Below are 23851 nucleotides of genomic sequence, written 5' to 3' on the forward strand. Positions count from 1 at the left end.
CACTCTCTGCATTCACTCCACAGTCATCCTCCATTCACCACCTTTATAAGGACAGAAAAGGTAAAATATAATACAAGCCTCAAATCATACATACACATATTTCCAACCCACCATAACTATAAATAATAATGCGGCTGGCCGTAACATCTGCGCTCCTTGCATTATATTCATTAATCGTAATAACTATACTATTACGATTTGAGGGCTGTAACGGGCCTGGTTACCTGGTACCATATTATAAGTGCACTTTATTTGTCACAAGAAACGATATGATAAGAGAAAGGGGGGGTCGAATTAATGTTTTATTGTTGACAGTGTTCTTATTTTTAGGTTTTAGCTAGTGGCGCCGTAGGAATGTAGGGGTTCCCTTTTTATTTTTATTATTGTGTTTTTGGCGTGATAGAGGCCGCTGTAAAATTAGAAATAAAGATTGTTATGTTATACTTTTCTAAACTGTTGTCCTGGTCATTCTCTCCTCATGGTTTATATTGCTCTGGTATCCCGTAAACGAACTTGTGTGTCCTTAAAGGTTGTGCCTTTTGTGCACTTTCTTTCCTCTTTAAACGAGGTGGCGTTGTCGGAAACTTATAATTACATGATCTGCTAATGGTAATACTTAAATAATATGCATCAAACCAAAAGGTGTAATTACAATTATTTATTGGCAAATTCAGTAACAAGGTGTTGACAAAAGGGTACCAGTTTAAACACTGGCAGTTAATGTGACTTGGGCCACCCTTACATAGGCATTTAACAAAAGTGATGTGAGTATTATTGCGACTATTAGGTCGCAGTTACTACTATCGGCAGTCTGTCCGTGTGACATCACACTCTTTCCCTACTCATATCTCCACCATGTTGCCCCTATCCATGCCAAACTTTGCACACACTCCTTGGCTGCCTGATTTCTCACATGGCCCTCCAGCTCCACCATGAGGCCAATTCTTGCAAAACATTTTTGAACACTGCTCCTATAGATTTTGGCCTAAAATCACGCAAATTGATTGTCAAATCACAACCTCCATCCCTGATTTCTCACATGCCCCTCTCTAGCGCCACCATCAGTCAGATTTTTGCAAAACACATTTTTCAACACTGCTCCTACAGATTTTGCCCTAAAAACACGCAAAGCGGTGCACAGTATCTCAAGTCATGTCATCAACATGGATTTCCCATATTACCTCCTGATTGGCTACGATTGCCAATTTAATTGCCAATCAGTTTGATATGTCAGCACCTGGCCGCAACACAGCTTCTCCGAGTCAGGCAATCCAAATATTTGGCTCTTACGCACTGAGCTCTGCTTCACTGTGTAGCTGGCTCTCGAAGGGACTCTTCCATCGGGCAGTAAGCAAAACTTCACTGTTCTCCTCTGTCTCACATTTGCTCTGTATTTTGCCACATTGCTAATGGTGATTCTATCTGTTTCCATTGTAGGCAAATTAGGAGCCGCATCTGAATCTTGGAAGAGAAATGGCATGTGTTTATGGAAGCAACAGCATACTGTGAAACATGTGTTTCGAACGTAACACCTGTTTGTTAAGTTCTGGAAAGAAGCATATTTTGAGTTAAAAGCCCCGGTTTTGGGAATAACTATTTCATGATTTAGGGGAACGCCCCCTTGAATAAAACAATGCTTATTGCGTTTTCACCTTGAGAACTGTTTCCGTGTGCTGGTTTGGGTTCAGACTTCACAATAATTAGTTTAAAAACTTTATTAAAAGACATGTACTACTTGAATTATTTGAAACCATTGTTTTGAAGACTTGAATGATTTAAAGACATGCTTACGTTGTTGAAAATGGCAAGGTTGTTAACCTTCTGGGGCGTCATAGCTCAGGGGTAGAGAAACCATTATTAGAGCACAAAAGGTTCCCGAAGGGTTCCCAGTTCGAATCCGGGCTCCCCTTGAGTTAATGTCGAAGGGTCCTTGGGCAAGACTCTGAACCCCACATTGCTCCCGGTGAGCAGGTTGGTGCCTTGCATGGTTTCCTCCGCCACCGGTGTATGAATGTGTGCGTGAATGGGTGAATGTAATGCACAATCTCTGTAAAGCGCTTTGGATAAAAGCGCTATATAAATGCACCATTTACCATTTACCTTCTGTTTTGAAGGTTTACAACCTGACCAACTCTTCAATAAAGAAGACTACAAATGAAGAAGTTGGAAAATAAATATTTTGAGAGTTTTTTGGAACAAAAATCTGTGGGAACCTGACATGCATGTGGCTAAAGACCTTTTATTTGGTGTTCATTCATTGAACTGTTGTGGGTTGAAATCAATTGACTTGTTTGTGGTTGCATTGAAACTTATTTGTTACAAACATAACTTGGGTACTTTAATTTGACTTGACTTTTGTGTTTCCATTTCGTAAATATCTAAAAATTGATAAAAAAAAAAGAATCACACCAGTGTGAACGGAGCGGTGGTGTCCATGCATTTCAAGGTTGTGTGTATGCGTGCATTTACTGTACATTTCAAGGCTGCTCAACAGTCACCCAGCAGTATTGCAGGCCAGGCTAGACACGTATAGCTACACACATGGTCACGCTAAAGAGACGGTGTGACCACTGCTGAACAGGTTTACATAAAGGTGGTACTCTCACCATGTTATTTTTCCTCCTGTAAACGTAATGTGCACAAGATATTTTAGAGGTTATTTTACAGGTTCAGTCAGTGTTTTAGGTCTTTAATGCCGATGGTCACCGGTTCAAGTCTCACTTCATGCACTATTTAAATTGTATATTATAGTGCACTGCTTCTAGTTTTTCTTAGATTTTTTTCCCTTGCTGCTTTTTTGCTTTCCTGCTTTTTCTGGCATGGCCACTTTATCGCTACTTGCAGCTATATTTTTTATTGCTTTTTGATATATTGTGTATTCTGTTGTTGACACGTTGATGTATGCTTTGCCTGTTTTTAATGACTGTCTTTTGGAATTGTACGGCGACCTTGAGTGTCCTGAAAGGTGCCTTTAAATGAAATGCATTATTATTAATACCGGTATTATTATTATTAAACATTTGACCTCTTTTTTCCACCACTGAACCGAAATGGGGAATCGATATAGGAACTGGAATCGATATGCGGAATCAAAATTAGAATCGATAAAATCCTAATGATAACACATCCCAAGTAAAATAATAATTACAAATCACTAAAACCAAAAATGTATTTCCGGGTAGATAACAGCGGAAAAAGTGTCTCCTTGCGTCTCCTTGGAGAAGTAGGCAATTATTCATTAATTAACCGTATATCTGGAAGAACTTAATGATATTGTTATTGACTATTAGAAATATATTATTTCATCAATAAAAACACCAATCAATGATAGCACTGCTATAGGGTATCGGGGGACTTGCCCTAAATCCCCACTTTAATACAATTTCAAATTTGTATATGTAAAAAGTTAAAAGTATTGGTATCAAAATGTACAAAAGTAGAACGTACTCATTATGCAGAATGTCCCATTTCACTATAACGAAAAAACATCACATGGATGCACCTGGGACGTATCATCAGTGATGTAGCCTGAACTCATCAGGGTTTCGGATCTCGCAACATCATACCCCTCATCCAGGTGACCCAGCCAGGGTTGATCAAGTCCCGACTTAAGTCCCAGTAGCTACCCACGGTCAGTCCTACTATAGGGAAAGACTCACTCCGCTGCTCCGGAACTACTCTGCCGAGACTGGGAGAGGCAATCTGGCGCGTGGAAGGACTAGGCTCTGTGGATTGCCTCCAGTCTGGGCCCCTCCTACGTCTCACCAGGTCCACTCCTGCTCTCAACAGGTATATACTGTATACCATATTGAATATTTGAACTGGGGGGCCCCAAAAAATCATATTTGAACTGGGGACCCCCCAGAATAATCAACAATCATATTTGAACACCCTGACAAGCAGGAGTTGTAGGAGGAATTGAGGCATTACAATTAGTTTGACTCTGTTCCACAAATACATATTGTGAAAATAGCTGTACATGTACATGTACTTGTGAGCTTATACAAGTAAAAGTCCGGAATTCAAAATGTAAGTAAAAGTACAAAAGTATTGGTAGAAGAAGACCAGAGCTGACATTCTAGGGCTAGGTGTGTTCTAGACCTTTTTTGAGGGCATACTATGGAATGGATGATCTGTGACAGAATCGCAAAGTATTGCTGATCCATCTCCACTTAAATCTCTGTGAGTCCTCCCCCGAATATCTTGATACGCATCCAACTGATGGACAAAGGCACATTCACTCCAGAAGGTGAAGAGCAGGTGAAGACACATTTCTAATGGACGTCGTTCACAATGGGCATTGGCCCTGGAGCTTTAAAATGTAAAACATTGGCCCTGGAGCTTTAAAATGTAAAAAAAAAAAAAAGAAAATGTACTTTTGTTAGATGAATATTATGACACTTTACCTTGTATATCTGGCTGGCGTGGCTGCTATTTATGCTTTTTCTTTTTGTGCTTTTGTTAAATGTATTACGACACTCAAGCACTGGTTCAAGATCTTGTAATATGAAATATGAATAAATAGAAAAAATTTAAATGACTGTGTTCTTATTGACTAATAGGCCTATTTATACAGTATATTATGCCCTTTAGGGCGAGGTCGCGCCAATTCTTGACCATCTGAGGTCGCGCCAATTCTTGACCATCTGGCCAACCACAGCGTTTCTCTGACGATTCTAGTTGTTGTCATTCTGGGGGGAGTTTGTTCATGTTTTTGTGAGGGTATCAACCCTAGGAGACACAGGGAGAACATGCAAACTCCACACAGAAAGGCCCTATCGCCCACACCCTAGGTGGGGTTGGCGATGGGGCCTTTCTGTGTGGAGTTTGCCTAAACATGGAGTTGTGGTACAGAAGGACTCATATATGGGCATAAAAAGTATGTTACGTGACATAACTTCCTGTACAGACAGTCAGGCAGACAGCCATTGACTCCGGCCTAACAATGGCTACTGTCTATGACGGTAGTCACATATGACATGATGGACTGGACTATCTCCATATATAGTGTTCTCCACATCTCCATGTTTAGGCAAAACAGGTTTGCTCCATTTCTCCATGTATAGGTCGAATAACCTTGAGGAGGTTGTTCTAAATATACTAGAGCAGTGTTTCTCAACCTTTTTTCTGCATGGGCACACTTGTCATGTCCCAAGAATCCATGGGCACAGCAACATAATACGTCGTCACTGTCGGGAAGAAACCTTGTATCTCCAAGTTTCAAATGTGTATGTTTCTTCGCAAAGTAAAGCCCTGCTTCATCGTACAAGGCTGTCGCACAGCACGTTGTGTGCTTGTAGATCGCTTGTTTTCACTAGTTTAAATCATTTATAAAATGATAAATACAATACTGGCTTTCAAGCAGTTTCAAGGGGCACAGACTTGACCCTTCTCGGGGGCACACCAAAGGTCCCACAGCCTCCACACTCCAGCCCAGTTGGTGGCGACGGTGCTCCTATAACTGGTCTGCCAACCTTCAATAAACAACACAGAACAAGAGCAGGGGTTTTGGGGATGCGTGATCTGAGCAAATATAGAACTTCCGGTGTTATAAAGAGAATATAAGACTTCCGGTTTGATTCATTCGCCTTCAAAATAAAATGTTCATAATTAATGCCATTGAAAAACGTTGAATTTGAAAATAATATGCTCATTACAAATATAAATTAGGCATTTGAACAAAGCCATATAACAAAAAATATGTTTATGTATAAAACAAAAAGTTTTAATAACAAAAAATATATTTAAATAAATAAATGCTGTTCACTGAGGCTCTTTGCGTCTGCACTTTGAACACACACACGCGTCCGGGGAGACCTCCTCTACCACACCACACTCTCCGCTAAGCCAGAGAGGTGTAAAAAATATATTTATTTATTTATCATTTAATATTATTTTCTATATTTTTAATGTGTGTATCATATACACCGCTACTCACCAGTTAAGAGTGGGGTGGCTCAGAGTACAGCAACTTGCAATGGGCCTGGTGTACAAGATACACTACACCACTATGATACCCAAGTACCTGTCAAAATACTTTATAAACATTAAGGATGTCCATAATTACAACACCAGAGGCAGCGCCACAGATCACTTTCAACCCTAACCCTAACCCGAGTCACTCAAAACCAACAAAGGGTCAAACTCTTTTTTCTGCTATAGCCTACCACCAAAATGTGGAAAGCCTTACCGAAGGCCATAAAGGAGTGTGGATCACTAGCATCCTTTAAAATTGCCCTGAAAAACCACTTACAGGCAGCAGCCGTTCGCAACTGGTAAAAAAATGAAGCCCAACCCTACCCCCCTACCGTGTTCTATTTGTCTGTCATTCAATGTTATATGAGATACTTCAATGGTTTCCAGTGGAAATATAAGCTTAGTCTTTTCATGGATCTCCTTTTAGTAGACCTTGTACCAGTGAACTGTACCGTCATGAAACTGTACCTTTTCCTATGCAAACTTCTAATAAAGTCTTCAATCAATCAATCAATCAATCAATCAATCAATCAAACAAACAAATTAATCGTTTTTCAATTACGTTAGGGATACTCTTATTCTGAAGAGATTGCCACCGGAAGTCTTATATTTGGTGGCACTAAATTTGCTCACAGAACAGAGCCTGTTTTTGGCTCCATCCACACAGAACGATCAGGTTGTGTGACCAGAGTGGAAACATTCAGGTAAACTGTGTTTTTACTCACATTTATCATCACATTGTCTGTTCTGTCGACTTGTTCTCGTGACGCTGTCTAGCACCGCTGTGTTGTGACATCTTCAGTCAAGAGAAGCGAGTACTTTGCTCTGTGTGCTTAACGTGTATGTGGAATTTGGACGAAGTTGGGTTGCTAGTAGCAAAAGATTAGCAACTGGGCTACTTTAGCTGCCCCATGGTGTTGGTTTGACATGATGTCGCTGAAAAACACAAGCAAACTATTGTGTGACATCCAGGTTCAAGTTGCACGGCATACATTAGCTCTGTCGTTTTGCTGTCTACAGCAACAAGTCTTTATTGCCAGCGCTGGGGATGCTTTAATAGCCAGAGCTGCTCCAAACTAGAGCTAAACGTTGGGTTGGTTAGCTTCAGGCGGATGGGGCAATGTGGGATGAAGGTGTCAAGGATGGTGCAGTTTCGTCACAAAATATCCGGAAGTTGAGTAGCCTGGTGGCAGTGGTGGAAAAAGTACTCGCATAGTTTACTATACTGACGTCCGTAATTCAAAATGTGCTTGAGTAAAAACTACACAAGTGTTGGCATTAACACATACTCAATATGCAGAATGTCCCATTTCAAGTTTTCAATTGTTTAAAAATCTTTTGAAAATAGCAGATCTACAAGCTCAAAATGGGTCACATCGTAAGATTGTATATCTGCTATTTTTAAATGGCTGAAATGGTTAATGTATGTTTTGTAATAATTATTAATATTCATGATCTATGAAGTAACAAGTAGTAAGTAACTAAAGTTTTCAAATTGTAGTGAAATAAAAGTACAATTTGGATCCGAGTAGAAGTAAAAGTATTGGAAATTGGAAATAAAGTAAAGTACAAATACGTATAAATTGTACTTAAGTACACAGAGTAAATACATTTAGTTACTCCACTGCCTGATGGTGCTGTTTTTGCTGTGCACTTCCTGTATGATGGTGACATCACAGACGTATCCCTGGTGTCTTTGTTCTGGGCTGAAAGATAACCATGGGTGAAACTAAGTGCTGCTGCTGCTCAAATGCTTTAACTAAACAAACATGTTTCTTCCTACCTTCCTGCTAGTAGCCACACCAAACATGGTTCATGAGTCATAATGGATAACTATAACTTTGTTTGGTTTGATAGGAGCTGTCATAGTTTATAGAGTTAAATTCCCACAGTCACAAATGATGTCCTAAAGTTTTAACAGTAAATTAGCTCAGCTCGATAAATAAATAAAAAAGATGGCGGAGGAAAGTCAGGAAACCATGCAAGGCACCAACCTGCACATCAGGAGCAATTAGGGGTTCAGATTCTTGCTCAAGGACACTTCGACACTTACTCTGGGGGAGCCCGGGATTGATCTACGAACTTTACGGTTCCCAGCCGGCCACTCTACCCCTGAGCCACTGTTGCCCCAGTTTGTTTTAACCCATTTAGGCCTAGAATTGTTGAATGCTTTAGCTATTGAAAAATAGCAGATATACAAGCTCACAGCGCGGCACCGAGTGCCGCGCTGCGAGCTTGTAGATCTGCTATTTTTTGAAAAAGTTGTGAAAATGTGTGCAAAAATTTGAATACAATGTATTTTTTAAGCGAATGTTTGTAACTCAAATTTTGCTTCTGGGTGGTCCCTGGCTGGAAGTAAATATTTTGAGATGGGGGTCCGTGGACAAATACATATAATTTTGGGGGTCCCTCACATGAAAAGGTTTGAGAACCACTGACACAGTAGTCTCTCAAGAACAGACTAACTGAGCTCCAGTTAAGTGAAAAGGACCTTTTCTTTGACGATGGCCGGCCAGATTGCTGACATAGAAACATAGGGTTTTCAAAAAACCTTAGAAGGATTCAAAAGACACTTATAGAATCGGGTCAAAATTAAAATTTTCAAGATTTTTCAAAAATAGCAGATCTACAAGCTCGCAACGTGGCACTCGGTGCCGCGCTGTGAGCTTGTATATCTGCTATTTTTCAATAGTTAAAGCATAAATAATGATACACAATAATGTGTACCCGTTCTAAATATAATGAATTGAATCCTCCTGCTTTTCATGTTCTACTATAGCTTGGTACCACTACCACTGCAAATGGAGGAAACTGGTGTGTGCGAGATAGATGTGGCGACAAGAAGAATTGTAGGAGGTAGCGAGTCGCCACGTGAGCTGGACAGCCCTTGTCAGGTAAGCAGCATTTATTTTAAATGTTCTGTCTTGTGATATTCTTGGGGTATATGACCCATTAACACCGGGAAAGTGTCTGTGTTTTAGAATTGAACCTCTTTAACCATTATTTTATACTTTGTATATTCAAAAATGGCAGAGCTCAATCAGCTCATAGAACTTGTAGATCTGCTATATTAAAAAAAAAACACTGGCCGCTAAAAACAAAACGCTTTCTGTGGACATGCCCCCATAACACAGCACAAGTCTTTCTATGTGCAGTATCTTATTCTCTTGATTTAAAGCTATGTCAACGGAGTAAACGGACAGACCACTACTTTCTTCACCTAAAAATGACAAAGGAAATATCTCTTAACTCATTTGGGGGTGGCAACAAAACCTGCTGTGACGTTGACGTTTTAGTAATCCTATTGCAACACAGGCAGGTTCATGCTTGTTCCAGCTGAGTTTACCTCAGGGAAATGTGAAGATTTAAAAATGTTTTCTATACGTTTTGTGCCGACAGGATGATGTGGGTGACTTCAGCCTGGGGGTGGTGTGCTGCTCCGAGGACGTGAGGGGAGAGACGCCAGGCAGGGAGGACAGTCCCAGCGACCTGGGAGAGGTAGAGCTGGACCCTGGAGGAGATGCCAAGACCGGGGACGAAAAAGCCTTCGGTAGGATTGCTTGATCGGTTAAATTATTTGTGGAGCAATAATAATTAGGGATGGGTATCGTTCACCTTTGAATCGATACAATACCTTTTTCGATACTTTTTATTTAAGTTTAACTGAGCAGAGGTGATGATGATCACACAGTGTGGCGGAGTGGAAAGTATAGACGTTGGATAATCATCATAATAATAAACATTATAGGCTATTGTCGGCTATTTTCCAAACTGTCAGTAGCCCAACTGTTACAGATGTGACCGGCCAGGGGTGCGTTCCAGAGTATCGAAACAAGTTATCGTTCGTTTTTACGTGAACCGATACCCGATAGTATCAACGTCATGCAATCGATACCATTAAAAGTATCGCAGACAATACCTATCCTTAATAATAATTGCTTCACAAGGAGATATGATACATTTGAAAAGGATAAAATGAAAACAGACGACGACTTGATGTTTATCACAATCCATTAGGGCTGTAAAGTTGGACATTTTCTTATGATCAGAATGCCCTTTAATCCTTTTACATATTGGTACCCGATAAATTTCCCTACTGTCATGTTTGTGCCCCAGGGAAAGAGGTGGTTCTACTGATGCAGGCCCTGAACACCCTAGCCACTCCAGAGGAGAAACTAGCTGCCCTTTGCAAGAAGTATGCAGACCTGGTAAGGACTGTCTCTGGAAGAAATGCATATGTACATACATGTAGAACCTCTGTGCAGAATGAAATGGGGTAATTATATATATACTATATATTAAAGCAATAAGCCACAAGAGGCGAGTGGTTACCAGGGTAGTATACACCGGCTGAGAGGCGTTGGGAAACACGAGGGCGGTGCTTAGAAGCACCCGCACGGCAGGATTTGAGAGAAAATCAAACGCTCGCTTCTCTAGTTCAGCCTCACGGCACAGTGGAAAGAAATAACACACCTGGCTTTGATATAAACTGATTCAAGGTGTGGGTTATAGTCTCATATACCCGGCAACCAGCCAATCAGAATCAAGGAATGGAACTAGCCGTTTTAGAAATATATTGGACTGCATTTGTTCATGCCAGTGTTAATTTTGACACCAAATTTTGTCGGTCTTTTGAATACAATTTAATTTAGTTTTAGTCAAATGAAATGTTTTTGTTTTAGTCGACTAAATATCGTGATTTTGGTCTACTAAAATCATATGATCTCTTCTCCACTAGTCTCTCCCTAACATTTGAGTCTGTTTTTTATTTGTTGACAAAATTGTCTATATTTTAGTCACAGGTTTATCATAGCTTAGTTTTTATTTAGTTTTCGTCAGTGGAAACCTTTTTAGTCTATGACAGGGGTTTTCAACGTTTTCAGGCCAAGGACCCCTTAACTCTTATACTGCTTTGGACGTTCCTGTTCGCCCCAATTCTCAAGAGACCTCCGCGCCAATACGGCGCTCGTTCGCGTTCGTTCGTTCGTTCGTTTACCTTGTTGAAGCTGATGAGGGGTCGCGCCGCCGTGTACTGTAAACACATTTTCCGCGGTGATGGTGTAAAAAATCCATTATGCGTTAACATCAACGGAGACCAATTCACTTCCTTGTTGATTTCCTCTGGCTGTAAGGCTCTGTGGCCAGTGACTGGTCTGAATGCACGGCAACACATAACAGGCAAATTCACATTCATTCTCGCATGACGCCGCCCTCTGCTGCCTGGCAGACCAAAGTGCACTATTGCACAATCAAAAAATAAATAAATAAATGTCTGTCTATCTACTATAACGTCGCAAAGGTAAGCCGCTTTTTGATGGCACCAGACCCAATAAATAAATAAATAATCTGGCAGTAGGAGAGTTAATTGAGAGAGAGATGAAGCAGAACCCACACAAGCACATCCCTTTCATAGAGTCCATGTACTTAACTCGTTTGACAGCATATTTATCAGTGTATTTTGGATTCATGTCAATTTGTGTTTTCAGATATTTAACCACTTGAACCGTCAATACTTAATAAACTTGACCTTTCACTCTGTACGTAGTCTGCTCTTTTTCCCCTCTACACCAAACCCCTTTGCCTAAAATAGCCGATCTACAAGCTCACACTTGTGAGCTTGTAGATCAGCTATTTTTGGCTAAAGTTAGGGTTCAAGCGGTTAATATAAAAAAGGAGAAAAAGAGTTTCTATCACAAAGAAGTGGAGGACCCCCTGTAGTAACTCTGAGGACCCCCTGTTGAAGACCCTTGGTCTATGAAATGAACACTGAAATGTGGTTTGTGCCCACTGTCTAGCTGGAAGAGAGCCGCTACATGCAGAAGCAGGTGAAGGTCCTGCAGAAGAAGCAGTCCCAGATTGTCAAGGAGAAGATCCATCTGCAAGGCGAACACAGCAAGGCCATCCTGGCCCGCAGCAAGCTGGAGAGCCTGTGCAGGGAGCTACAGAGGCACAACAAGACGCTGAAGGTATGCCATCGAAAAAAGGTGACCTAGGCAGTGCAATTACATTGAATATATAGAATAAATAATAAAATATATTATTCAAGTTTAGTGGGAACATTGGTTTTAGTGAACAACGTGAAGTGTTTTTTTTTTTTTTTTTTTTTGTAATATATCCACCTGTTTCCGCAAGAATTTACTGAAGCATTATCTGTGGGACACTTCCGGAGAACAGCTGATATACAAGCTCACATCGCGTCACAGATGCAACCGTTGTGAACTTGTAGATCACACTCGGCTGCTGCGCCGGAAGCTGCCGCACACCTTCTGCGCAATGCACGATGGGATGTTGGAAAGTTGTGGATACATTTCAGTTGAATTGACACAAATCCTGCACTACACCTATGCTTGTAGTATCTTGCGAATCCGTCTTCTTGGATAATAAAAAAAAAAAAAAGTGCTCACAAGTTGTGGTGGAGGGGCGACCCTCAAAAACAAAGAGTCTCACGACCCCAACTCGCCTCTTAGGCCAAGGCTACACGGAGCTGGATATTTGTGAATCTAGACATTTTTTGGTGCCATTTCGTGTGGCTTGCAGCCACACGAAGCTGGATATTCTGGCAGTGAATCTGGATATTTTTCAATCCGGATAAATAAGTGGAGACACTGAAAAATATCCGCTTCACTGGATCCGTGTAGTCATGATACCCGGATATCTCTGAAGACTTTACTGTGTGTGTGCTTGTTAAACCTAGATATCTTTGTCGTGTGGACCCTAGATATTTTTATGTGGATATCTGAAAAACCAGGATATATGAAATATCCAGCTCCGTGTGGACCTAGATATTTTTCTATGTGGATATATGAAATATCCAGCTCCGTGTAGCCATGGCCTTAAAGTCCTAATGTTCCTCATCCTTGCTGGCCTCGCGTCTCTCTTCCCCCCCAGGACGAGAACGGCCAGCGGTCCCGGGAGTACGAGGAGCAGCGCAAAGAGGCCATGCTTCACTTCCAGATGACGCTGAGCGACATCGAGGTGCAGATGGAGCAGCACAGCTCCCACAACACCAAGCTGCGCCAGGAGAACATGGAGCTGGCCGAGAAGCTGAAGAAGCTCATCGAGCAGTATGAACTCCGAGAGGAGGTACTGTACCGTACCGTACCAACCATCACCCTCGCTGCCCCAAGCTCTGGTCACATTAATTGCGATATCCCTCGCTTTCCCTTGTTAATCACTTAAACCTTATGTACTTAGTTGACCGGGGTCCCCCAGGCAGGGACATGCTGGGCCCCTGATTCAGTCCGGGAAAAAGAGTTGGAGAGGCCCTCATTGCGCGCTATAGAGAGAGATCTCTCTCTATAGCGCTGCTGCTACTCCAAGATTTGCCATTTCAGATCATGACAAGTGACAAGCCAGTGGGCCAATTACATAAGTTATATTTTGTCGTTGTCGGGTGGAAACCTTGTATGTCCAAAACCGTTTGTTTTGTATTTATCATTTAAAAAATGATTTAAACTAGTGAAAACAGCCAATCTACAAGCACACAATGCCTTGCGGTGCGAGGCGTTGTGTGCTTGTAGATCTGCTGTTTTCACTACTTTTGTGCAACAGCCTTGTATGATGAAGCAGGGCTTTGCTTTGCAAAAAAAATTTACACATTTGAAACTTGGAGATGCGAGGTTTCTGCCCGACAGTGACGATTTACTTTGTTGGCCACCCAGGCCCCAAAATGGAATGAAGGCCGACATTTTATTTTATTTTTTTTCCTAATGGCCGGCCTGGACCGGCCGGGAATGAACCGGCCGTTCGGGAGTTGTCCCGCTTATCCCAATGGCCAGCACGTCCCTGCCCCCAGGGGTGTACAGTGTATAATAAGCCCGCACTTACCGTTCCGGTTCGCTAAGGTTCATTTGGTTATGTTAAGCCTGATGTTTTCATAGCAAAGTTGCTGTGAAGCCAGATAAAAATAAAAAAAAAAGGTTAGTCTTGCCCTTCAGTTGCTGGGGGGCAAGACAATAAGTCAGCTCCCCCTCCCCTATGACGTTATCTTCCAACTCGTTACACACATGTAGCCCAGAGCTGTAGAATGGAGAGTTCTGCTACCTACATTCACTTCATTGGGCGAGTCCAATGGCGGCTCGTGGGGAGCTTCTAAAGTGACAAATCGCGAGAATTGGTTATCAAGCAATAGCAACTGACAGTCTCACGATAACAGAGTACATGCCTTTCCTTTCATTGCCTTACTTTCAGCTGCCACTCGGTGGTGCTATTGTGCATGTTAACAATGTTATGACGATGCAGTGATTAGCCAGTGACAGGGCAACAGCCCGAATTTAATGATCTTAAACCACGTTATTTTAAATAGTTTTTTGGCAATAGTACAAAGTAAATATTACAGATACTTTAGTTGTCACTGTTAAATACTTTAAAACAGTTCTCATTTTGTATATTTACCTAAAAATGCAGATATTCGCGACGCTTCTATTGAAACCAAATCTTATTTAAATCGCCCGCTTGTCACGTGGGTCACGTAACGCAGTTCATTTTCTGACCCCTCGTTGGCACCACTCTCTCTCTCAATACACTCTGATGTAGCCCTCTTCCTCCCTGTACTTACAGTCCTGTTCTCTCCCCCTCTGCTAGCACATAGACCAGGTGTTCAAGCACAAGGAGCTGCAGCAACAGTTGATGGACGCCAAGCTGCAGAGAATCGCCGAGATGATGAGGGAGGTGGAGGACAAGCAGCAGAGGGAGAGAGACTTTGTGAGTTCACCTTCAGTTCTTCCTTCTCTCATTAATGCTGACTCATGCATACTGTAGTGGTGAACAGTGCAGGACTGATTGTACAGCATTTGATCTAGGTTATAAACTTCCGTCCATCCAGTGTGATTTGCTGAGTTTTGGGAGATTTTCCCCGTAGAGATTTATTGCCATTAACTGTTGAACGTCAAGGTCTGTGGAATGTAGCGAGTAACTGTTTCATGATTTCTGGAGGATGATGTTGCAGAGGAGCCTGACCGATACAGATTTTACCCATATGACAGCCAGTATATTTTTGCACTAAAATGGCTATGCAAAGGTACTTGGAAGGCTGTTTTCAATAAACAATGATACCCCCCCATTTCAATACTGGATTAAATTAGGAAGCTATTTAATTTGCCAAGCTAGTATATATTTGTGGAAATGCAAGTACAATGTAGTCCACAAGGTAGCATGGAGTGTGTATTGATTGACTGTATTATGTTGGTGCAGCTATTGAAGGATGCCACAGAGTCCAGGCACAAGTGTGAGCTGATGAAGGAGCAAGAAACACAACTCAAGCAACAGGTACCTGTGAAGAGCAACGCTCAGTTCCTTGGTTGTTCAGAAGAATTATTCTACCATTGTGCATACTTTTTTTTTAATAAACTTTAAATTGACTACGGGTTAAGCCCTTTGCACACAGGACAGTTTTTTTTTTCTTTTCGTTTGCTGCATGAATAAAACGCATTGGATTTGGTGTGCAATGCTGTGCGGAATCGGCGCTGCGGATCCCAAAAAGAGTCATAAAAGGAGTGATGAGTTTTTTACCGCATGCGACAAGACGCACAAATCGAACTGGGTTCAATCGAGAAAAAAACGCACCGCCGCAGCCACTCGTCGCACGGCTAATTCGGGTCCGGTGTGCATGAGGTCGTAGAGAATCATTGTTTTCTTTTAAATGAAATTGTCCGTTTTATCTGTGCGGATACACGCCCCTGTGTGCAAAGGGCTTGAAATGAAGTTCTTAAATGTCTTAAAAAATATGAACAAAATTGGAATAGTTGCATTAACACAACACATGTGAACATTTGAAAGGTTATTGATATGCATGGAAAGACGTTGTCATTGTTCCTCTGGTTTTGGTTTCTTGTGCATGTCTTAGCTGTCCCTGTACATGGACAAGTTTGAGGAGTTCCAGAGCACTCTGGCCAAAAGCAATGAGGTCTTCACCACCTTCAGACAAGAGATGGAGAAGGTGAGATATTATAGTTATTGAATCCAGGGTTCCCACGGTCATGACATTGCTGGAAATATTTTGAAATTAGAAAAAAAAAAATCCGGTACTGCAAAAGTTTTGGAATTGATCAAGGGTCAAGGGAAATATTTGCTGTGTGAAAATAGCAGATCTACATGCTCACGCGAGGCGTTGTGAGCATGTAGATCGGCTATTTTCACCATGAAACCGTGTTAAACAAAATTCCTCAACTCTTAGTGCTCATCAGGGTGCCGGGGTCCCCAGTTCACATATGATTATTTCGGGGGTCACGGGCTGAAAAGTTTGAGAACCACTGTCTTTGGGCATTGCGCATAGGAGTAAGCGACTCATTATTGACCTGAATTATTGTTATATAGTCCTGGAAATCGGGTTAAATATTCTAGAAAAGTTTTGGAAATGAATTGGTAAAAATGTGTGGGAACCCTGTGAATCCATCTGATAAAGCAATGGTAGGTTCTCAACAAGTGGTCCTTGAAGGGATTCCAGGTGGTCCACAGCCAAATGATGGATAACTTAACCCTTGTAGATCTTTGACGGTTGAGAGTGTAAAGTTTCATTTGACACTCTCAAGAGTTAAATTACTGTTAAACATCTGCATCACTAATTTACAATAAGTCTACACAACTAGAGAATGTAGAACGTTTGCCTGTTATGTCTCCTATCAATGATACCACATACAGATCCTTCTAAAAAAAAATATATATATATATATATATTGTGTAAAAGTACATTTTCTTGAAACTTTCATATATTTCATGAAATATTCTAGATACATTGGACATTCAGTGAATTATTCCAAACCTTTTTTTGGTAAAATTTAGAATTTTTATGGCATACATATGGCATGATACATATGAATTTTTTGATGAATATCAAAAGTCCATATTTCAAAATATTACAATATTACACGAGACCACTCAAAACGAAATTACCTAGAGAAGGGATGGTACAAACGGGCGACAACAAATATGGCTGCCATAGCGACCCCACTTCAAGATGCGCTGTGATTGGCCGGCAGTTGTATAACCCTCGCTGTGATTGGCCGGTAGTGTGATGACGCAATTTTGGCGCGAGATCCGGTCCACGGCAAGGATCTCAGTTTACATACAGAGAAGGCTTTACAGGCTGAAATTCACGGCGCGGATCTTCTAAAACTTTTGTGATTTAATAGTTAGGAGAATTTTAAGATTTGTTTTATAAAAAAAAGTTACATAGTACAACTTTAACCTTTCATCATCAGATGACCAAGAAGATCAAGAAGCTGGAGAAGGAGACGACTCAGTGGAGGACCAAATGGGAGAGCAACAACCAGGCACTGCTACAGATGGCTGAGGAGGTGACGGCCGCATCCCTCTTTTTATTTCCTTTCACTTCCTCTTTCCTTTTTGTCTTGTTTTTGGGTTGACTGTTGTAGAAGACACACTCCAGTCTCTAACCTTATTTTCCTGCATTTTAAGTTTATCTCACTTTAATTAACCCATTTAGAACGGGTACACTGTATTGTGTATCATTGTTTTATGCTTTAACTATTGAAAAATAGCAGATATACAAGCTCACAGCGTGGCACCGAGTGCCGCGCTGCAAGCTTGTAGATCTGCTATTTTTGAAAAATCTTGAAAATTAGAATTTTTTACCCGATTCTATAAGTGTCTTTTGAATCCTTCTAAGGGTTTTTTAAAAACGTATTCTATGTCAGCAATCTGGCCAGCCATCATCAAAGAAAAACTCCTTTTCACTCAACTGGAGCTCAGTTGGTCTGTTCTTGAGAGACTACTATGTCAGTGGTGCTAAAACCTTTTCATGTGGAGGACCCCCAAAATGATATTTATTCGGCCACGGACACGCATCTCAAAATAACTAGTTCCAGGGACCCCCCAGAAGCAAAATTGGAGTTACAAACGTTCGCTTTAAAAATGCATATATTCAAAGATATGCACATTTCCACGACTTTTTGTAAAATAGCAGATCTACAAGCTCGCAGCGCGGCACTCGGTGCCGCGCTGTGAGCTTGTAGATCTGCTATTTTTCACTGGTTAAAGCATTCAATAATTCTAGGCCTAAATTGAATTAACCATTGAGAACGATGCTTACCTCCCAATAAAAAAAACATGCCCTCCTGTCTCGTCTTCATTTTGACAGAAAACGCTCCGCGACGGCCACTTCAAGGCCCTGCAAGGGAAGCTGGAGCTCCTGGAGAGGCTGTGCCGGGCCCTCCAGAAGGAGAGAAACGACCTCAACAACCGGCTCGGCCTCCTGCAGGAGGAGCAAGGTGGCAGGGAGGAGGAGGAGGAGGAAGAAGGGGCCTCCGCCGACCCTCCGGGACCCCATTCTGGGACAACAGAGCCCTCTGAGGCTGAGGAAGGGGGCGGCCATTCGCCCGGCGAGAGGCCCACAACCGAGGCGGAAGGGATCCCCCACCAGGCCTCCAGGCCCCCTGAACTGGAGGACGAGGAGTCATCATCGGCTGCTACTGATATAACTACTACTAGTAGCGCCACCACCACCACCACCAGCCTGTCTCCACCACCAGCCCCTGCCACTACAACAACAGCACAGCCCCAGGACTGATTTGGGGGCCTGTGCAGCCCTCTTTGAGTCTAGGAGGCAAGGAAGGTCCCAATAGGATTTTGTGTCCCTAGACCTACAGCTTTTAGTTTAATAACTAAAACCGATCAAAAGCATCTTCAATGGAGATCGTGGTTTTTATAACGTCTAGGACTTGCCTATCTGGATCTCGCAAAAGGGGGCGAGCCCGACCCCTATCTTTGTGCGTGTGTGCGTGCGTGTGCGAGAGAGATGGTTTATTAAGAGTTTAAATGATTGTCTCGATAATTCTATTCTAGTACTTCACCCGCCGTTGTACATTTGTTGTAATATTTGGCTTTGTGGCGAGCACTTCGTACTCCCTGTTTTTCTACCATAATTGTATTTTCATAGGAAATTAACGTGCAGTTTAAATCGAAGCTGTGTTTTCTGAGTCTGACTCAAGTTAGTTTTCTTTTTCCTTCTTTTTTTTTTTCTCCTTTCACGCGCCTCCCTGTCGCTCTGCAGCATATCTTTCATATTAGAAATAATCTAATTTAGGATTCATAATGGTGAAAACTGAGTATATCAGATGCATAATTGTCGGATATGCTTGCTTAATGTAGTCTTGTTAGAGTCTAAATTGGAATCCCGTAACTTGATGTAGCATTATAAGAGCAAACGCACACATGTTTCCATTACTTAAAAAGCAGAGCTGTGTTGTTTTAAGTTTGGCTACAGGGTATCTGTTTTCATGTCCCTCTGAAACCTAGTTTCACTAACCACTAACTCTATTGTGAATCAGGTTGAGTAAAAACTGTTTCATAGGCCTTACCGAAAAGTGTTCAGCAATGGCCGACCGAGCAACCTCTGGACTGGCTGCCATCATCAACCAAAATGCAGTTGAATTTAAAAGAACTTGAGTCTGAGAATGGTAGCACTACTACCGCTTCCCTGAATATGGTTTCAAGGCTTATTGCCGCCAAGAGGTGAAACGCCTCCGTAGACTTGCGTTTTAAAATACGCAAGTCTAAAAAGGGCTAAAGTACAACTTTGACCACGGCTGTTGTGAATGCTCAGCCACGGCGCCCCCTGGTGTTTCCATAGCAGTCTAAGGGACTGACACACGTTGTCTGCCGAATGCAATTGCAGTCCTTTGCACTTCAGTAATTTGTTTTGTGGGTTTGGGAAAGTGACTCACTCTGGCTGACGATTCTGGGTTGAGCCCCTGGATGGTTAGCGAGTCTGCAGGCATTGCTGTTTAGTGTTATGGTTGGAGACTGGATCCAACATTGGGGAACCGGAATCGGTTCCATGACATTTGGAACAGTTTTGGAACATATTTTGTTTTAATATCACACTGTTGGAGCTGGTATGCTGACTTAACGTCTGCTGTGCAATTACAAAACCGGGGATTCTGGTTCCATTTGTACACTCTTGAGTTACAGACTTAAAGTAAGGGTCCATTTGGATTGGAAACCCCCGTATAAATCGTTAAAGGGAACCGTTAAGAAATCAGAATCGTTTAAAGGATCCCAACACTAGTTGTGACCCTCTAAGTAAGCAACTTAATTAATGTAGGAAAGTAAAATTATCAGCAGCAACAACACAAAAAAAAAACACATTTTGAATACTTGTCTTCCCTCTCAGCCATTCTTGCTAGATGGGACTAAAATTACACTTTGAGTAAGAAACCTTTTTGTGCTGATTTGGTCAGATGAGGAAAGGGAGAGTACCCGATGACAAAGATTGTTTAAAAATCAACATTTAGTTTTATGTTAAAAAGGGCAACTTCTTATACTTAATATTGAAAACTGAATGTTGTTGTTTTTTGCTTGCTTTTTTTTTTACCCCTTTAAGGTGAAACAATGTTGCACTCTTTGATGCATATGAATAGCATCATTCCAGCAGCAATAGACGCTGCAGACCGTTATGTAAAAGAACTCTTGTCAGTGAAGAACTACAAGAGTCCTCCCGATCATGTTATTGTAGGAATAACTCTTCTAAATGTCACCAATTACAGGCCAAATCATGCATTTGTCTGGCACAATCAAAGGAGCTATAGTCAACTTTTTTCTTGAAAAACGGATGCTAAAATAAAAATGTTTCGAAAATATTTTATTAAGAAATATGCTTCATATGTGTGTTTCTGTTCAGAAATGTCCACAAAAAGCGTAAAATAATGATAAAATAATAATTTTGGCCTTTGTCAGACCGACACTTTGTTTACATCCTAGCCTGTTCTTTTATATGGATTGATAGAATGTAAACAAAGTGTCGGTCCGACAATGGCCAAAATGATTATTTTATCATTATTTTACGCTTTTTGTGGACATTTTTGAACAGAAACACATATATGAAGCATATTATTTTAATAAAATATTTTCGAACATTTTTAATTTAGCATCTGTTTTTCACGAAAAAGTTGACTATAGCTCCTTTAAATGAATAGAAATGTTCTATAGGTCCAACCCCCACCCACCAACCTTGCACTCCAGATAGACCAAAAGCAAAGGCTTAGTCATTTAGTGCATTCCATCTAATGCTGTCTGCAAGGAAGATTTTTCTTTCATGGACATAAATCTTTTAGCCTTAGTACAGCTCTACATAAAACCGGCCTGGTTGGCTCTGGCAGCTATGTTACAGTACGATTGAAGAAAGAGCTCTCGTTTCCTTAGAGTTAACCCCCCAGCGCTCCCCCTCGGTGGGGCAATGATTTATGATTCTGTCACTATCGTTACAACTCGGGCGGCGCCGAGTCGGCTGAAGGTGACTACGCAACGTTCGCCACGGCAACTCGCTCGCTTTAGCTCGCTTGGTGGTGGCTCAAGTTCCCTTCAGACGTTGCGCCTTCCACGCGGAAGTAAAACCGAGTGCACCACCTTCAACCGTACCGGTTCTCCAAGTGTACTGTGACAGCTACATCAAGTGTACCTGTTTGCTGCTTGCTATGTTATATAGCCCACAGTTTTGTAGGCTCCATTCCACAAACCATTACTACGTCAGTTGATACAGGGTTTCTAACTATTTGGTGACACAGGTAGAAATATGCACTTGCCCATATATGGCCACACGAAAAAAAACCTTATACCCTGCCTTTGTTCCTGTTTATTCACTGAACTGTGCACATGTTAATTCACTTTGAATTTAAACGTTTATAAGTTGGAATTGCCCCCTAAGCACTGAACTTGGGTCAGCTTACTCCCCTCATTCTCGTTGTGGTGGAGTTGCTTAACTGGCCAATTACCTATGGGCTACTTGTTGGTTCTCCTTGGAACTTGTAGTTTCTGTGCATTATGCAAGGGCAAAAAGAAAAATGTTATCTTGGATTACGGGAGACACCTGCAGTTGTGGTCATCATGTTCTGTTGTGTATTCATTCAGCTATTCCAAATCATGAGTATTTTTTCATATTGTAAGTCAGGGTTCCCCAATTAGTTTTCCCCAAGGGCCGAATTATGTCTAGGGTACCAAGCCGAGGGCCACAACATTGCAGGGGGCGACGGTGGCGTTCCCTCTACTCCAGCGACAGTTCAGATATCGTCGTTGTCGGGTGAAAGTCGGGTGAAAATCTTGTATGTCCAAAAACCGTTCGTTTTGCATTTATCATTTTAAAAATGATTTAAACTAGTGAAAACAGCCGATCTACAAGCACACAACGCCTCGCGGTATCTGCTGTTTTCACTACTTTTGTGGGACGGCCGTGTATGATTTGCGAAAGAACGTACACATTTGGAGATACGAGATTTCCACCTGACAACGACGATATACTAGTGTTGTTGCTGCTCTTATACCACCATTATTACTGGGGTTGGTGGGGGCCTGACAGTAGCCCCCCGTGGGCCGCAAATGGCCCGCGGGCCGCCTATTGGGGAACCCTGTTGTAAGTCATTGGGAATGATCGTTGCCAAATTGACATTTTGATTGTTGCTTGAACTGTATTCAGCCCAGGTAATTACCGGTATGTCACAGCTCACATTGACAGACTGAACTCGACTCAGCACTGCTGCTTGGCTATAGGCGAAATTAAAAAGTTATGTTTCAAGTTGACGGCTGAACGGTACAGAAATTGGGAAGAGTCATGTTTAAATTCTCGGGGTCTGATTATTCCTTTTGTAGAATAGCGAATTTTTCATTTGATTAGTAAAATTAAGTTGCAAAAGATCAGTGAAGTATGTGCTTCGTTAATATTTTAGGAGGAAAAAGTGCTCCTGTATTGTTTTGCCATGTTAGACTTGGATGAAAGACGAGCTTGATGCAGGGGTTTTGACACTAGCGGGTGCCTGACTGCCCGTGGCAAATAAAACATTAGGGCTATGACCTTTGGGCAAGTAGAACATGACCTGTACTTGCCCAACGGGCAAGTGCCTCTGACACCTTAGTATCGGCCCCTGTTAATGGGAAAGTTGTAATGTTAATGTTCAAATCTGCTTGAATTTATGTTGAATACATATTTTGGCCGTCTCAAAAAGCTTGTAGTTTTGCCAGGATTTGTTGCTTAGAGCTTTTCTTGAAATGTGCAGTCTTCCATTACTCATGGCTTTAAAAACACTGCATTGATTTGTAAGCACATCCTTGTACCACCTCCCCCCATTTTTGTTCTACCTGTATGGGGTATAAATCAGATTTCAAACCTAAAGTCTAATTCATACTTCGTTGCTCTTTTCTTTTTCTTTTTTCCCACTTGAAAATCGGTTATTAGCAAACTACACGAAGAATAAATTAGGCCTTAGTCAAGGGAAGGTTTTCAGCATGCATTTCCTCTTTCTTTGGCGTTGCCCCAGATTTAACTCTCAGGTAATGTCAGAATCTACCTCTGCAGGTGAGACCAACTGTGAAAGAGGGACGAGTCACCGCGGCTTCCAGAAAGCTGTATTTTTTATTAAAAATGAGCCCACATTCCCCCTTGAGATTGTACAATGTTCTTATAGTCTGTCTTGCTTTTCAATAAACATTTTGTAGAATTTTCCAGCTGTTGTGAATTTCCGTCATAATTGTGTCATCTGGTGTAACAATCACTTACAGGCCTGTGATGCATGTATGCCTGGGCATGGCAAACATTGACACAGAGTACATGATCCTGTATTTACTTTAGTCCAAGGGTAGGCAACCACAGATATAAAAAGCTAGATACCTCCTCCGCCGCTGCAGTTCATTAGCGCGACTGGTCAAACACCTCTGGCGGAAGTGCATAACTGTGGAACTGCGGAAGGCACTCTGCCCCCTCCAATGGGAAAGAGGGAGTCCTGCCAGTCCTGCATCTGATTGGACTACCGAGCTTCCCATTCTGTGAATTCCCAAGAGCCCCGCCTCAGAATTCTGGAGGCTTGCGTAGTTATTGGGAGGCTTGCCAGCGGTCTTGGACCAGCACCCCCCAGCCGGAAGAGGCGTCTAC

At 41.8% G+C, this 23851-nt stretch overlaps 1 protein-coding gene across 2 annotated transcripts in view; it reads left to right on the forward strand.

Annotated features, from left to right (window-relative positions):
• The window catches only part of LOC308289096 (alpha-taxilin-like), a 621916-nt gene extending 598491 nt beyond the window's left edge, over positions 1-23425 (forward strand). Inside the window, exons 1-11 of one of the 2 annotated variants that reach the window (XM_080730655.1) lie at positions 6629-6680; positions 8756-8870; positions 9376-9526; positions 10093-10184; positions 11772-11942; positions 12865-13059; positions 14560-14679; positions 15169-15243; positions 15821-15913; positions 17175-17270; positions 18074-23425. In XM_080730655.1, the coding sequence (XP_080586781.1) occupies positions 8778-8870; positions 9376-9526; positions 10093-10184; positions 11772-11942; positions 12865-13059; positions 14560-14679; positions 15169-15243; positions 15821-15913; positions 17175-17270; positions 18074-18502 (1515 nt within the window). In that variant the 5' untranslated portion in view covers positions 6629-6680; positions 8756-8777 and the 3' untranslated portion in view covers positions 18503-23425. Of the gene's footprint in view, positions 1-6628; positions 6681-8755; positions 8871-9375; positions 9527-10092; positions 10185-11771; positions 11943-12864; positions 13060-14559; positions 14680-15168; positions 15244-15820; positions 15914-17174; positions 17271-18073 lie in introns of those variants that run through there. The other variant, XM_080730656.1, reaches the window with a different exon arrangement.
• The last annotated feature ends 426 nt before the right edge of the window (positions 23426-23851 follow it).

Source organism: Nannobrachium achirus (genome assembly GCF_963921795.1).
Source record: "Nannobrachium achirus genome assembly, chromosome: 7".
NCBI lineage: Eukaryota > Metazoa > Chordata > Actinopteri > Myctophiformes > Myctophidae > Nannobrachium > Nannobrachium achirus.